Genomic DNA, 16691 nt, shown 5'->3' on the forward strand with positions numbered 1-16691 from the left:
TAACTGTAAACTGGTGTTTATTTATGGAAAATGGAATGCTTCATTAACAAACATTTTAAATGGGATATGAACAACACCTTACAAAACAAATGAGTTCACATTGGATTGAGTGACATAATATGGCAGCAGCTTAAAAAAAATTACACTTACAGTAGCCCATAAGTTACAATTAATGGTAACCCTGGGTAACAGATTTGTTTCACTTGCTACCTCGCATTAAAAACCAAACACAATCAGTAGCGACGGTTGAAACGAGGATCGTTCGGTCTGTTTGCCCTTTCCTGGCCAGCAAATCCTTCTCCTTGCATTCCTCCTCCGTGCATGATCTGACTCTGATTGCCACCCTGCATGAAACTGCCACGCCTGGAAAGGGATTCAGGTATTTTAATATTCTTTCATGCTGGTTATAGTCAGGTTGCTAGAATGGGTGTTCTTTTTGTTTTCACTCTTCCATAAAAAGCACTACATAAAAACCATGGGGATATTTTATTATTCCTTGACATTTTAAGTAACAAATTTGATAACTCCCATAAAATGTTTCTTTGACCAATTTAAATAGAAGAAATGTCCCTTAACAGGAAAACAAACACTTTGCTCCTTTTTAACTTCTTACCCTGACATGCCTCCACGATGCATCACGTGGCCAGGTCTGCCTCTACCGCCACCTAAAAATGTTTAAATACTTCCTTTATATCCACAGCAAGAATTTTACTTCAAGGATAATGCCTGTATTTTCTTTACACAGCACAACTAAGGAGCTGTGCAAGAACCATACCTTGCCATCTGTCATGATCCCGTCCTATCATCCCTCCATCCACGCTGCTCTGCCAGGAACGATCTTGGTGCCCTTCAAACTTTCGACTGTGATCTCCCCAGTCACGTCCATCCCTGTAAAGACATGAAATCCCCATCTTCTCACATGAGCCAGAGCACATTAAATAGTTTTTATATTTGAATCTAAGTCACAAACTTACTCAAATGCTTTACCAAGGCTCATGTGATTCTTATATTGCTATCTGTTAAATAAAATCTCAGAAGAATCTTCCTGCTCAAACCAACTAGGATGACAAATAAGATATTGGGGGAGAACCATTATCCTGAAAATAGCAAGCTTTGACAGGAATGTTAGTTAAAATTAATGGAAAGCACTATGACTTTAAGATGTGAAGTTATTAAAAAAAAAATCAGGTAATTGAATATTTTGATGCACAAGGCATCAAAACATTTGCAGTCCATCCAACATACTTTTGGTGAAAGCTGGAAAAAAGAAGAACATCTTCCAAAAACTTTTGACATATGGAAATAGTCCTTAGGTGCACAAGAAGAGGTGTTTTCAGTACTAACCGTGACTGTGGGGGGATCCCTCTGCTCTCACTCATCCTCCTGTCGGAGCCGTAGCTTCCCCAGCTCTCCCGCGAGTCCCGCGAGTGCCGCTCGGGGCCTCCGTGGCGCTCGTCTGGGTAATGCTGGAAGGCACAGAGCTCTTACAGGGCTGCACAGCACACACCTGCTCATGGCTTGGAGCTGCTCAGCTGGAACTACTCCATCTCACAATCATCTGGGGGCGAAGGGACCTCCTGACATCTCAGGGTCAGCCAGGTCCAGGCTTTCCCAGCTGAGTCTCACACTGGGTTTTGAGGATTTTCCCAGCTTAGAGACTTCAGAGGCTCTCCATGCAACCTGTTCCAGTGTTCCCATTTAAAGAGGATTTGAATCCTCTTCAGATGGAATTGTGTTTCAGTTTGTGCTCACTGACTCATCAGCGGGCACCACTGAGTGGCACCTGGTTACACCTTATCCACATCCTCCCTCCCATGAGTTACTAATGCACTTCAGTAAGATCAGCCTGGGACTTTGCATTTCCTGCTCTTGAACTTCAGGATATTCCCATCAGCCCAACTCTCCAGCCTATCCAGGTCCCTCCAAACCTCACAGTTAAGGCCACTGAGGATTCTGTGACTCCATAAAATTCATCTGTCACTGCCTGAATGAGCCCTGAAGGTCTTTCTCCCAGCCCTCAAACACAAACATCTCTCCAGTCCAGCTGTTATTGCCATGTAACCTCACAGGCTGAATTTGTACTTTGTACCTTTGCCTCTTCTATGCTATCTTTTGGAATACTGTATTTTGACACAACTCACTTGCTTTGATTTCTAACTATAGAACAATTATATCTAACTTTTATAATAAACAAGTCTTTGAATTGAATTTCATCTTACTGAAGCAAACAAGACAATCTGATTATTCCAACCTATTTTGGTAGATATAATTCTCAACTACTGAAATGTAATCTGACACACACAGTATAGAAAACCAGATTGTAAGATGTAAAGATATTTCTGTAGCTCTATAAAATAACTCACTTGTCCATCCCGATCTCCCATAATTGTCCTGGATCCATCTCTCCTAGAAAAAGATAATTAGAATCAGACTGTGATAGTAAAACACACAGCAGTCTGTAAAAATCCATCTATCTAACAACACAGATGAAAAATCCTGCTCCCACATAGTGTCATATTATCCACAAAAAGCATAAACAGCTGGAACTTATAGAAAACGTGACATTTTGGATTCCTGGGAAACCCAGTTAGTCCTCAAGTATAAACCAAAATATTCTTGTTAAAATGGTTTTGGAAGAAAAAGCCCACAGCCACTAGGTAGCACTTGAAAAGTAAAATGGAAACTAAGCTCACACAGTAAAGGCAGCAAAATGGGACATTAAGTATATATTTTTGTCTTTTGTTTTCAGGCAGCAGTGGAGGGAAGACACCAACCTGTCTATTGAATGCTCCTGGTAACGCCCACGATCCCTGTGGTCGAAATCATGGAAGCGATCCTGGCGACTGAAGTCTGAGTGGTACCTGTCGTTCATGGCCATTCGTTTTGCCTCTGGCCAGTACGGATCATCCCTCCTGAAAGGAAGAACAGACTCGTTTCAGCCCAGATAACGCCTTTTGATATTGTTCCTCCTTCCAAATCAAAAGACAGGCAATTAAGTTCAAAAGGTGCTTCAGAAACCTGGGCTATTAAACGTGACCATCTCAACGCAACCAACAACTGCATGGCCTTTTCCAGTCTGGGCAGACAAGACAGAACCTGGCAGTGCCATTTCCCACAGGCTTCATCAGGATTTGGTGGCTTTACCTGCCGTCTATGTCATAGGGTCTCCTCATAGCAGAGCGCCGCTCCTGCTCATAGCGCAGCTGCTCATGCTGGCGCCGCAGCTCCTCCCTCTCGCGCTGGATCCGGTCCTGCTCCCTCCTCCTCTCGTGCTCGATGTGCATCCGTTCCCTTTCCAGCCTCTCCCTCTCCATCCGTTCCCGTTCCAGGCGCTGCCTTTCTATCTCCAACCTCTCCCGAGCGATCTCCAGCCTCTCCCTCTCTTCCCGCTCGCGGATGGTCTGGAGGTGCTGCTGCCGCTCCCGGCGCTCGCGGGTGCTGTTGGAACAGAGACACAAGTTATTACACAGGCAATAATCCAACAAAGAAAGGAAATTAAAAGAGTGTTAAAAATTAAAACCACAGTGGCTGCAAACTTGCATCATCCCCTTGAAATTACGCATGTGTGGAGGGAAGACACTCAGCGTACACACAAACTTATTTAGAGACTGATCAAATCCCACAGAATCCATCCCCGGGGGCAAATACTTCCATATGGTCAGGAGAATGTGAATCCAAATGCCCACAGTTCATTTCTTATACTGAATGATGTATTTGTGAAGAATATTTTATTTCTGTGAAGAATGGCAAGATGGTATGGTGGATAAGGCCTCCACTAAAGCTCAGGAATTTAACAATGAGGGAGAAACTTATTCCTCTTCAATAAAAATAACGAAAGAATTTTCCTCCTGTTCAATCCAACTACTTTTAGGTGAGAAATAGAAGTTTTGTGAAGTGTGGAGAACATGAAATTCAGGTCACAGTTCCAGCAAGGAATTTGAAGGATGGCAAATATCACCTTTAAACATTATGAAACCTATTAAACATATGAAAACAAAGAAAAAGCCCCACCAAAAATAATTAAATGCCTAAATTAAATTCAGTAGACACCCATAGAGAAATAACAAAGTTACAAGTGGGGGAAAAAAACCTGACGGCCTTTTTCTCTCTCTAAACTCTCTTTTTACTTTATTAAAAATGAAAATTTTATCTGTTTTAGGGAAAGAACCCCAAACAATGGCAGTGTTGCTCTTACCGGCGCTGCTCTGCCTCCCTCATTTTTCGCTGTGCTTTGATTTTGTCAAAGGGGACAATCCCCTGTCTCTCTCTGCTCTCTGATTTGCGGTCCTGGCTCTTAACACTCTGCATTTAAAAGAGAAACTTTAATTAAAGGACAACCATCACAAACAATACTCTGAGCTCTGTTTCCATTTGTACAGGTCATATCTCAAAGCTTGGTCCCTGCTTTTTTCCAGAAGCTGTTCTTTTTACCATTACAGACACCATATATTAATACAGTAACACCCTGCCCCATTTGTTTGGTAGGATTTGAGTGATGTATCAGCCAAATGAGAAATATTTTACTAATTAAAGCCATGTTATAGAAACTCTAATTGGACAAACTGGAAATACAAGTGTGGGTTATACATAGCCTGGCAGGATTCAGGATCTGTTTCTAAGGAAAATGTTTCCTATGCAGAAGCATCACTTACTCTGTCCTTTGATGTAGTGGATGTTTTCACACTAATAACAGGTTCTCCTTTGGATTTATCCATGACCACTGTTCTTTCTGTTCCTTTACTTCCTAAATAAATCAGAAGTGGAAAGAAACAATCAAACTACATGACCTACATCACTCATTGCTACGCCAGAAGTTCTGCTCTCTAAAATGTGAAAATGGGCATTTAACCCTCTCTTCAAAATCAATTATTTCACTCCACCTAATCCAGGTACTTCTTTCAAGGATGGCACAAGGTCAGACATCTCCCCTTCCCCTTATTCATTCTGGATTTCCAACTAAGAATCTGAAAAAATCCCAAAACATATCTTTGGAAAGAACTACCTACAATTAACTATTCCTACATCAACATATCTGTATAAACAAACCAACAGGCAAATTACCTGATTTGATAGTTTTAGGCTGATCTGATGAACCAGGTTTCTGGTCATCTTTATCTTTTTTTTCCTTTTCATCCTTATCTTCTGTCTTTTTAGGATCATCTTTTTGGTCAGATTTCTCATCTCTTTTAGCACCACCAGGTCTGTGGATAGATATTGATACAGATTAGACTAATACAGACTGAGAGAAAAGAAAATTCAAGGGAAATGCCAGCAACAAAGTGAAACTCCAAGTGATGACAATCTTAATTAGACTTCCAAATATTTCCTTCCACAACTTCCTGCACCATAAAACAAGATATTCAGACCATCCTGTTCAGTAGTCAAAAAACATGGCCAGGATTCAGGATCTCAACTGGAAGCATGAAGTCAAAATTCACACCACCATGTGCTTAATGCCCACAAAGTTTCTTACACAACATTACAAGAAACCATTTTTGTCAGGCATCTGGGTGAAGTAATAGCAAAGAATACTCAGCAAGTAGCTGAGAAATTTAACAGAAATTATGCCTCAAGAAGGCAAAGCTCTCAGTGTCTAATTCGCTCTCTTAGTGCCTCTTTCAGCAATGCTAGAGATGAAGAGCACAGTGCTCAAGAGGAACATGACCTGGGAACAGATCTTGGACAACTGGTTTAATTGTCTGGGATCTGGAGGAAACCCTATTCCAAGGAGACACAAGGTAATGAAGAAACAGTGACACACACAGATCAAAATTCTCACATGGTCTTTTCCTACAGATTTAAGACATGAAAGCCTCACAGTCATTACTAAACCTCAAATATGGCTAAATTAAAAGATGTGCTTGAAAATGTAACTTTCCAGTGCCTACTTTAAAGCATGCATAAGAAACATTTTAATTTAGGCACTGGACATCAGTTGAAGTCTACTGTGTAGTAAAAGCAGAAAAAATCCATGTACTCCTCTTTTCAAAGAAATTCTTACTGTAACTTTACTTTTTCCTGACATCAACACAGACTGAAAAACAGCAGAACACCTTTGGTAGGAGAATTTTTAACACAGTACCTCTCACTGACTGTTTCTCTCTTTGCTTCACTCTCTTTTTTTTCACTTGTCTTCTTCCCAGCGGGTTCATTTTTTGCCTGAAATTTATTTTGCACATCGTCAGCTGAGAATGTGGCCTCGATCATTTGCACAATCTGGTGGGAACTCGGTATCTCTGAGGCCCAGTACTCACTTTTTCCACAGAAATGATCTTGCCATGCAGCTCTGTCTTGTGCAGGTGGGTGATGCACTTGGTGGCCTCCTCGGCTGTGGACATGGTGACAAAGCCGTAGCAGCGAGCGCCGGGACTGCGAGCATTGGTCACCACCTTGGCCCCCACCACCTTTCCCAAAAAACCAGGAATTACTCTCCATGTGACAAGTCCCCAAGGTTAAACAGCAAGAACTACAAGCTCCACTTCTGCTCTTTTTAATTCCTGGCCATTACCACGCAGGAAAGTGCTGGTTTTGAGAGATTAACAAATACAAAAGGAACATTGCTTGGAGCCAACCATGTTTCTGTTACCAGTGGAACGCTACAAAAGCTGAACACCAAGAGGTGGGAGCTAAAGATTGAATTATTTTCCAGAGAAAGATCCCAGGGTGACAATAACGTTTTTTAAAGGCATCTAACTTTACATCAACAACAGCACTTTGCTTTAGTATAAAACAGTAAAAACCAATACAAATTTTTAAGCAAATTTCCACATTAATGCTCAGTGCCACCTTCCCTCCAAAAAATGTTTGTATGTCACTGCTGAGGCAGATCAACAATGTTGTCTGCAATCTTTAAACAGGGAGTTCTCCCAAAAACTAGAACTTGAAAAAGTCACACAAATGGTGTTTATATATGCTCAGATATTCAATACAGCTCACTTTATAATACAGAAATCAATCATATTTCAGGAGTCATGTTTTAAAATACAGCTGAATAAAGAATCTACTTCTGAGCATTTGCTTTATTGCACAAGTACATCTACTTCCAGGAAGCTCTGCCTCTGCTAATACCATGAAGAAAATAAAAATGTTTAATTTAAATGACTAAATGGTACCATGACATCTATCTAGAGCCAAATACTAGGTTGAAGCTTGTTTAGTTTTTAATTACATTTAAAGTTTTGTGGCACATCTCTGTGATCAACATTCTGGGTTACCAGATGGAATTCTAAGCAAATCAGTGGAGGTTTTATCAGTCCCATGACTTTCAAACTCCAAGCTGTGCTACAGTTAATCCATTTTTGTACCAATTTCTAAAGTCGTATTTAAGTTCCAGAGTATCTTCATGAGTAAAACATCCAATGGCTGATTGTCAGCACATACAATTTGCTTTTACTACAATCTGCTGGTAGTGATCCATAAAGAGGTCTGACAAAAATCCTTCTGATGGCTCTGATATCAGCCTTTTATTGAACTCTTGCAATTTTCCAGCTGGCAGGGAGATTTGACATTTTCTCTGTCCTTAACAGCAACTGCAGGACCTCCCCACATCCCAAACTACTCAAATAAGTGCTTTTCAAAGGAACTGCCAACTACTGATAAATTAAAATTTAAATTATTAAGGCAATCCTAAGATATTCCCCAGTAATTCTGTCTCAACATTTACTGTGTATTTCACTTAGTCCTAAGGAAGTCTTTAATAAGTATTAAATTCACAGTTGACGGAGTCACAGCAGGTGAAGATACCATACTGTAGCACACAAGTGTGTGTAAACAGTTACTGATTATTTCAAATAAAGGACCACAAATGGAATTCTGTATTTATTTGTATATATTCTGAGCAACAGAATAAAAAAAAAAACCAGTCATTCAGTGTGTACTTCAGTGATTTTTACTTGATATCCCACAATATTTTTAATAATTGGACTACTTTCATCTTTCAGTGATGAGAGTTTAGTACGTCTTATTAATACATTTTCAAACAAACCAAACACCAAAACAAAAACAAACCAACAAAAATAACCCCTTACCTTCCCATATTTGCTAAACAGATTCTTCAGATCTGTAGCTCTGGTGGTGGAAGCCAATCCACTCACCCAAAAGTTTCTACCAGAACCGCTAGCACTGCGACCTAGTTGAGAAAACAAACAGAAAAAAACCAAAACATACCCCAAATCCTAATTATTGGAATTAATTACTTGAATCGTTATATGAATTAAAACAGAACAGGATTACAAATCTTTAGGTCTTTTTTAAAATCACAGAGCAAGTGAAATGCATTGAGTGATATTCTCCTCCCATGATTTGCTTCGCTGAAGGTAGGAGCACTGCAAGTCCAAAAATTTGGGTGGAACTGTAAGTTTTTATACTGAGGTATTTTATATCATTCTTCAAGAAAGCAATGGGATTAGGGCACCTCTGAATTAAATGAGGCCCTTCAAATGCACCAGGATAGACCCCAGCAATTTACAGAAGACAGGAGCCCTGCAAGAGTTGTGGGAACTGTGTCTGCACCCCATGTGTGCTCACGTCTTGCCTTTTTATCTTAAGTCCAAGGGAATGCTGATGGGATGCAGAATTCCTCTCAAGGAAAGCCATTCACCACCAAGAAATGTCTGTTTCTGCCCACACAGATCCACAATTGGGATATGGAGTCTGACCTCAGCTGCAGGAGTTAGGAAAGACCTGTCTGGCTTTAACCACAAAACAATTATAGAACACCTGGCCAATTCTGCATCTCAGCTACAAAGGTGATCTCATAAATGCTAATGAACTTGCCAAGTCTCAACACCCAACATTAATTAAAGAGTGATTAAAGAGTGAACTGAACTCCCAGGTTCAGTGTTTGCATGAAGCACTTACACAAGGATACTGTTTCCAGTCTCCTTTGAAATGTCTGTACTGTCCTGTCAGTCTGGGCAGTTCCAAGGCCTCAAGGAATGGGTTTCACTCCAGCTCTCCGTTTCCACACTTCTGTTTTGGTTATTTTTTTATGATATATGGAATTTTACAGAACCTCTTTCATTGAGGGAAGCATTTCTCCCAGAACCTTTCCAAAAAGCTATTTTATTTGGGTGCCTTTCCATCTTCTACATCCTGGTAATTTCAGTCACTGGCACGTGTCACTGAGAAGACAATTATTAATATTTACAGAGGTTTCCTAGGGAAGGATGCAGTGATTTGTATCAATCTCTTACAGAAACACCCAAATGAGGTTTTTTTATATAAAGGTAAGTACAGACCTGCCAACATTTATCTCAGAAGTGCATGGACAAGGGTATGTCATGCAGACAAATACATGGGAGATGCCTTGTCTTGGTGTTTGAAAAAGCTGAGCCAAAGGCTTTGATGCTTTTACTCCACACATTTCTACAATTTAAAAATTACTACCTGCAGTTACTCTGGCACCAGAATCCTGGAGAACGAATGTGCTTGTTTTTCTCTCTCCTCCTATTTTACAGATGAGTTTTTTTAAGATTTTTAAAACTATGATAATGTCCTTTTTGATTAAGGATTGATCAGTCTTAGTGTCTCCACGTTTTGTCCTCTCATAAGACTTTAAAAAGTGCTCCTGCAATGGTTCTTCACTTTTCAGACAAAGGAATACTGGGACTTGAAAATATTTAGCTTAGAAACAAGAACAGTGCAGGTATTGGGAGCCAACCATCAACACTGGAAATACTTTTCAGATGTGCATCCATCGACATCCACTATTTAAATAAAAATAAATTTATTTTTCTGCACTCCTGTTGACACAGTTTTCAGAATTACTGCATGGAATATGGAAAACTCTTCATCCTAAATAAAATCCTTTCATACAGGTGGGCAAATAGCAATGTATGAGTCAGAACTGGCTTCTATATACTATTTTAGGCTCCTTCTGGCTCAGTCACTTAGCTCTGCATGCAGAGACTGTTACATAGTCAAGCAGCTCCTTCTCACCACGGCTGTTCACTAAGCCAGAACATGAATAAAACAAGTGTTATGGAACACAGCACATCCATTAGAGAGAGGGATGCAGGAGCCAGGTGGTTTCAGACACCCAGTTCCTGAAGGCTGCTCTGAAAGCAAACTCAGTGAAGAGTTTTTTCAGTCCACAAAAATAATACATTCAAGTCCTTAGGTAAAGGACACTATGCACAGGAAACTCCTTGAAATATTCCGAAATAAGAGAAGTTGAGAATACAGACTGGAAGCAAAAGGTAAATTACCCTAACAAGGGAGGTCCAGCAGCCTGTGCAAACAGGTATTACCCAGGATCTTGGAAAAAGCAGTTGACAGGGAGTCTGGGTTGTAAAACTCAATTAAAACCAACCCAATTCCTCCTGTCCATTTGCCAGTCAGACCTCATAATGAATTTGATTTTTATAGGGATTGCTGGAACTTCCACAATTAAAAGGGCTGAAGTACCTGCCACCAGCATGTAAGAAGAATGCTAAGAGTTAGATCTAAATTTTCTGCCCTGGGTAGGCAAAAGAGAACAAGAGAGGTAGGGTGAGCTGCGAAAACTCAAGCTGCCTGGTGTATTGAAAGCAAGAAGTATAAAGGCATCTGACACTGATCAAAATATTTCCTTCTGGTTTATGATACATATTTGCACCACAGATAGGATCTGTGAGGATAAAGATTTAATAAAATCAGTGTAATTTCAAGACAGCATTAAGCTGTAATATTTGTGGCATTTAAATATGTGAAAACTGGATGCCAAATTACTTCAGCAGAACAGAAGATGGGAAGGAGAATTCCAAGTTTACAGTAAAGCAAACACAATTGCAAAAGTTTCCTGACACACTAACAGCTGTTAGTGGGCATCTCCAGTGCCAAAAAAGACATAATTACCATGAATTAACACTGACCTTTAAAAATCAAGATACAAACACAACAGTGCAATGCACATGTTCTGAAAAAATGCATAAAAGGAAAGTACTTATTTTGATGTTAATAAGACAATGCAGAAAGAGGTGAATTTATGCAATTTAACAACTGCATAGATTGCAATCAATTTCTACTGAAATAACCCATCCAAGACAAACAGCTATCAAGCAATCACTGAAGTTTGACATCTGAAAACAAACATACCTTTCTCATCTTTTGAGATTATCTTTGTATCTCTGTCCTCCTCAACAGGGCTAAAGATAAAACACCACATTACTCAAGTCAGAAAGAAAAGTGACTAAATATAAATTACGAAAAAAAGCTAAAATTAAATACCTACCAGAAAATATGTTGCAAACGAAAACACACCTTTGCATACTGGATTTAAGAAATCTGACAAGAAATAATGAAGTCAGATTCTTAAACAGACTTACATTAAGAAGATGATTACAAATAAGAGTAATTTGGGAAAACAACCTTTGAAGGTTGATGAAGGAAAGAAATCAAACCCACTGCGTTTAAAAAAATAAAAATATCTGCACATGGAGAAATAAAAGAGACCTTTAGGAATAGGCTACAATTTCATCAGTCTCGGAGGCCAATTGAAGGAAACAGCTTATGCGCATCACTTAAGGACCAACGATAAAAGATAGCATCTGGTCTAGAACGGAGAAAAAACAAACCTCTTTTTCTGATCACCGCCCTCACTGGCTGAGGACTCTTTAGTGGCAGGGGAAGATTCCTCTGAATTAGCTTTGTCTTCTGCTCTCTTGCCATCTTCTTTGCTATCTCTGGCTTCGGCACCTGCGCCTTTCTCCGCTGTCTCCCCACTAGAGGCTTCCAGGCCTTGGGAGCGTTTGCTACTCTGATCGCTTAGGGTCTCTACCACTACACCTTCAGAGTCCGGGGCCTCTTCCTCGGGGCTCTGTTCACTTGTCTCCCCTTTTGCTACCACTAAACGCTTTGCTTCCTTCCTTGCCAAAGCTTGGGCCGATTTGCTGTCCAAAGCTAAAGCATCTTCCTCCAGCTGAGCGGCAGCGAGAGCGTCCTCTTCCTCAGCCAGCCTCTTGCCTGGCCCCGCGTTACTGGCTTCCTGCGCACGCGGCCGCTCCGCTTCGGGAGGTTCTTCGTTAAGTAGCTCAGATTTACAAGTTTCCCCCAAAATGTCGAGTATTTTCTCATTTTCTACGGATTTAACAGGAATAGAATGGCACAAGATTTAATCACCAGGGAAATACAGCAATCACAAATGTGGAACTGGCATGGCTGCCACACTAACACCAAGAGAACTGCTAAGCTACACAGAGATTGGAAAACCCTAGTGTACACAGTGTTACACCTACCACGCTAACTGCTCTCTCACACCCTGCCAAATCAGCCCTAGCACCTCAACAGGCAAGAAAAATGCCCCCACAGATTTAACAAAAAACTTCGGGCTCAGCCTTCATATTCTTCAGCAAATCGTTCAGCTGTTTCTTCTCTAGTTAGCTTCCAGAGTCCGAGATGCTTAACTGAACGTATCAAGGCACTGAGAGTTCAATTTTTAAATTTCTGTGAAATTCTTTTAGCAGAGACAGTCCAACATGAGAACTGGGCATCTTCTGATGGTGCATGAGTGTGTTTGCAGTCCAGAAAGGGTAAAGTATCTGTGTGAAATTTCCATGAAGAAACTCTCTTCTTTCTTCTGTATCCAGTAACTAATCTTTACATTTTAATGCCCTACAATATCTTTGTACTGCTTTCACTGCTCTCTACTTAGTAACAGAGTTAAGGTGTGTGCAATATCACAAGATCTGTTTACAAGTAGAATATTTAGCTTTTAAAACTGTGATTAAACTTCTCTAAATCCATTTATGTAGTTTAACGGGTTTTTAAACCATTTCATTTCACTGGAAGTATTTCAAGCATCACTTCACAGATCTGGGGATATGATTGGGTTTCCAATCTCTATGACCCTGCATGATCTGGATTGTCCATTATAAAAATAATGCAAATTATGTTTGTTTGCTTGGGTTTTTTAATAGTTAATGGTTTAAAAAGTATTAGTTGAAAGGACAGGAATATGTTTTTCTTTAACAGTACCTGGCTCCAAGTGTAGCTTCTCCATTTTCTGTTTAGGAATAAAAGACCACAGAATGAGGGTTTTAAAAAAAGTATTTTCTAACACAGAATAATAACAACTCCCTGTCCAATCCCAAAATTAAAATCTAAACAAATTCATCTACTATATTTTGCTCTTTTTTCACCATCCACTGGAAATGAGTATTTTATATAAATAACTTTTCTGGCACATTAAAACCAAATCAAAATATTAGCCACAACTCCATTCATTATATTATGAACTCCATTCATTATATTATTATTCAGAATTATAAAGAGACCAATAAAGTATCTTTGTGTACCACCACACCAACTACAGAGTAAAAAACAAACCCAGCTACTACTTCATATAATTGTGGGAGAGAGAAGAAGTCAGCAGTACAAGACCCTTTTTATCTGCCATAAAATGAAGAAAATCTTGAGAGCTGACTGAAAAGCAGGGAAAAAACCACAGGTCACCCTCCATTCACACACTGTGCTGAGCAAGGTCACAAATGTTTGGATTCTGTTACAATTTCATATTATGGTCACATTCTCTTTTTTGTAGTATGAGAACTGAGGAAATATTGATAATACAACAGACAGCTATGCAAGACAGCTACATTTTCAGTTTACCTTCATTTCAATTAAATCAGAAGAGGAGGCTTCTAAATTGTTTTCAATTTCATCATAATCTTCCTATAAGAGTAAGAAAGGAATGAAAGCATTTCTTACCAAAAGTAGCTTAAGGAGAATACACCTGTATTTAATTTTCCCTTTCAAGAAAACCAGAAATATTTTAAAGTTTTTGACAGATCTCAATTGCTACTTCAGTGTGAACCAAAAATGAGGAGCAACGTGTAAACATACCTGATATTTAAATATTTTTCTCCAATTACTTTTCATTTTAATTTCAACAGGACATTGTCTATTTCAAAGTTATTCTTAGAGTCTTATTTCACATTTCTGTGGTTACCAAACGTTTTTTTTTCACTTTCTCACTTTTTAACTTCAGTTTCTAAATGAAAAAAACAAGTCAGAAATGAAGCTGACTTAAGTTTACACTCTTTCAAACTAAAAAACATATCCCAAAAATCTTTCTTCTTTAAAGAGCTGAGAGTAAGATGCAACCAAAACTCATTGGTTACATGAGGTTAATTTACAGAACACCACAAAATTATGAACTCCAGCTTTCTTCAGTTAGGAATTAAAGCTGGTTATTATGGTGGTGGTTATCTGTAGACAAGTACCACCACCAGCCATCCTAGAACCTTAACCTATTGTAATTTTCTATTAATGGTGTTCATACCCATAAAGGGTTCAGTGTGAGTCCTTCAAGAGCACCACCAGTGCCTGCAGTGAGTAACAAACTCTGAGGAGACCTGGCCCAGGGCTCTCTGTTGTGCCCTGATTGCTCCTGGGGATCCTCCCCAGGGCACTGGAACCACTCTCTGACCCAGGGGACTGCCCAGTGAAGGGTGCCCAGAACAGGATGTTGACACTTTGTGGGCCCAAGGGTCTTGGCCTCCCTGTGGTACTGACAGATCAATCAAACACAAAGGCCTGGAGAAAATCTCCCTTTTCAGGTGATGGAAGGTAACTGATAAGAAGTTGAAGCAGATATGCAGATGGCAAGGAAGGAGAATGTGTTCTGCTTGGTGAGTGAACAGCCTAAAATAAATAAAAAAACAAACCCAAAAGGATCCGAAAAGGATAACATTTGGGGAGTGAATGTGACATATAGATAACCCTGTGCTGTCTGGAAACGACACTGCAAGCTGCTCTCAAAACCAAGTCAAAAGTCTGGCAATGTCAGAACAGAGCAACATAGGAAGTTCTTATTTTATCAAGCTCTATGAGAAAACAGAACAACAAAACTTCTTTAAACTAGAGCAGTATTTCTGCAGAAAAGATATCCAAATTACCTGAGCTGAAAATTTATTTTTCTTTCTCCCCACATATATAAATACCTGGATAGCTGGCTGTATGCATATATACATCTTAGAACATATAACACATAAAGGAATACAGAAACTAATACAGCATTTTCAATTCCAGGCTTCTTTCACAGCAAGCAAAGATGATACTGCAAGGTAAATAAAATGGTGACTTGTCTACTGAGAACACTTCAAGTCTCAAGAATATTTACCATTTATAGGAGTAAGATATGAGAGCTGTGAATGGGAAATAAAATCCAGATCACATTCATGTCCTACAGTCTAATGGATTGAAAAACCTATTATTATATCTATTATATATTTAAAATCCCTATTAAATATTTTCCGAAAAATTACAGAAATCTCTATTCACTCACCTCATTTTCTGTTAGCTGATCAGGAAGTTCTTTCATTTCTGCTTCGACAGTATCTTTATTATCAGACAGAGAATCAAGAATATTGTCAGGACTATAATCTTCTCCACAGTCTACAGCACTGCTGTTATCTATTTCAGCTTCATCTAATACACTAATATCCATCATGTCAATATCCTGCAAGGTATCCAGATTCGCTTCAATATCCTCCTACAGAGACAAAAAGGGTAAATGTGTATTTATTGCAGGTTACACGATGCACATTCTTAGTAACTGCAATCATGATTTCACTTACCTGCCCATCCCTAGAGTTTTCTTCTAGACCATTGTCTTCCACACCTTCTTCTTCTGGCTTTCTTCCTAAAAACAGTATCATTGCAGTGAGATATAGCACTACATTTTGTAATATGTTTAAGCTATGGTGAATTACCCCTTGAACACTTGTTACGACAAGTAACAAAGAGGAAGTTAAGAGTTAAACGAGAGTTAAGAGGCTGATTCAGAAGTCTGGTGTGTAACTGAGCTCACCTTGCTACTCCACAAAAGCAGCCAGCAGGAGTATGAACTAAAAGCAGCACAGTATTTCCCTAAAGCTAAACTATTTATCTAAAGCTACAGTCTCATTCCACAAGAATTCAATACCTAAAAAGACACAACAGCCACTGGATAATCCCTTTAAAAGTAACACCTTAAGACTGTTACGAAAACACTTCCCTTAATTAAACGGATTTAAGAATTAGTATTCACTTTCAAGATCTTGGACATACAAATCACGTTTATGCACATCTGTCACCCCCAAACTTGTGCTGCTATTCAAAGACAACAGCTCTTTCTCTATTTTTAGCCACTCTGTTTTAAAAGAAGCAACTTAGTAGTCTGTTTCTCATCAGAAAGTATTTTTAAGAACTAGCTATGAGCAACTCAAGTAAGCCACATGTAAAATTGCATGTACAATATTTAATATTTTGAAGCAACATACAGTTAAATATAATTTAAATATAATTGAAATATAATTACAGAGGCTTTCCATGGAGCTTATGCTACAGCTGTTTACTCTGTACCTGTGGTCACAAATACAGAAACACCTGCAATTTACAGTTTTGTCTTCAAGTTTTGAGACTTACTAATAAAACACAGTCAGGTGTCATATTATCATTGAAGTTATTATTGTTCATTAATGCAAAAGAGTTTTACCATTTTCCACAAGGTAAAAAGAGATTTTTTTTATTTTTTTTTTAATTAAACTAATTCAACAGGAGAAAGCAAGCTTGTATGCCAAGTTCTAGCACCGTGCAAACAGTAGAACTGCAAGTGTCCAGACACCTTACCTTTGCTAATTCTTTTTGGCATTCTCTTTGTGGTCAGCTCTGAAGCCACGGGAATTTCGTCAGGATCTCCTCCTTCCTCCTCAATGGCCTGTTGGAGACAG

General features: G+C 39.2%; 1 protein-coding gene across 1 annotated transcript in view; it reads right to left on the bottom strand.

The window, feature by feature from the left end:
* LOC102103758 (scaffold attachment factor B1) overlaps window positions 1-16691 on the bottom strand; it is an 18485-nt gene continuing 1794 nt past the window's right edge. The window contains exons 2-21 of the mRNA XM_014259952.2: window positions 16591-16678; window positions 15558-15622; window positions 15266-15472; window positions 13588-13650; window positions 12955-12982; window positions 11556-12057; window positions 11077-11126; window positions 8028-8128; window positions 6255-6404; window positions 6083-6159; window positions 5062-5201; window positions 4653-4744; window positions 4196-4302; window positions 3145-3438; window positions 2775-2912; window positions 2364-2406; window positions 1345-1466; window positions 776-888; window positions 614-665; window positions 1-363 (exon numbers count right to left, since the gene is read on the bottom strand). Coding sequence (XP_014115427.2) covers window positions 234-363; window positions 614-665; window positions 776-888; window positions 1345-1466; window positions 2364-2406; window positions 2775-2912; window positions 3145-3438; window positions 4196-4302; window positions 4653-4744; window positions 5062-5201; window positions 6083-6159; window positions 6255-6404; window positions 8028-8128; window positions 11077-11126; window positions 11556-12057; window positions 12955-12982; window positions 13588-13650; window positions 15266-15472; window positions 15558-15622; window positions 16591-16678 — 2562 coding nt within the window. The 3' untranslated portion in view covers window positions 1-233. The remainder of the gene's footprint in view (window positions 364-613; window positions 666-775; window positions 889-1344; window positions 1467-2363; window positions 2407-2774; window positions 2913-3144; window positions 3439-4195; window positions 4303-4652; window positions 4745-5061; window positions 5202-6082; window positions 6160-6254; window positions 6405-8027; window positions 8129-11076; window positions 11127-11555; window positions 12058-12954; window positions 12983-13587; window positions 13651-15265; window positions 15473-15557; window positions 15623-16590; window positions 16679-16691) is intronic.

The sequence above is a fragment of the Pseudopodoces humilis genome, chromosome 28 (genome assembly GCF_049639895.1).
Source record: "Pseudopodoces humilis isolate 2021_Gansu_Grassland_sample_001 chromosome 28, ASM4963989v1, whole genome shotgun sequence".
NCBI lineage: Eukaryota > Metazoa > Chordata > Aves > Passeriformes > Paridae > Pseudopodoces > Pseudopodoces humilis.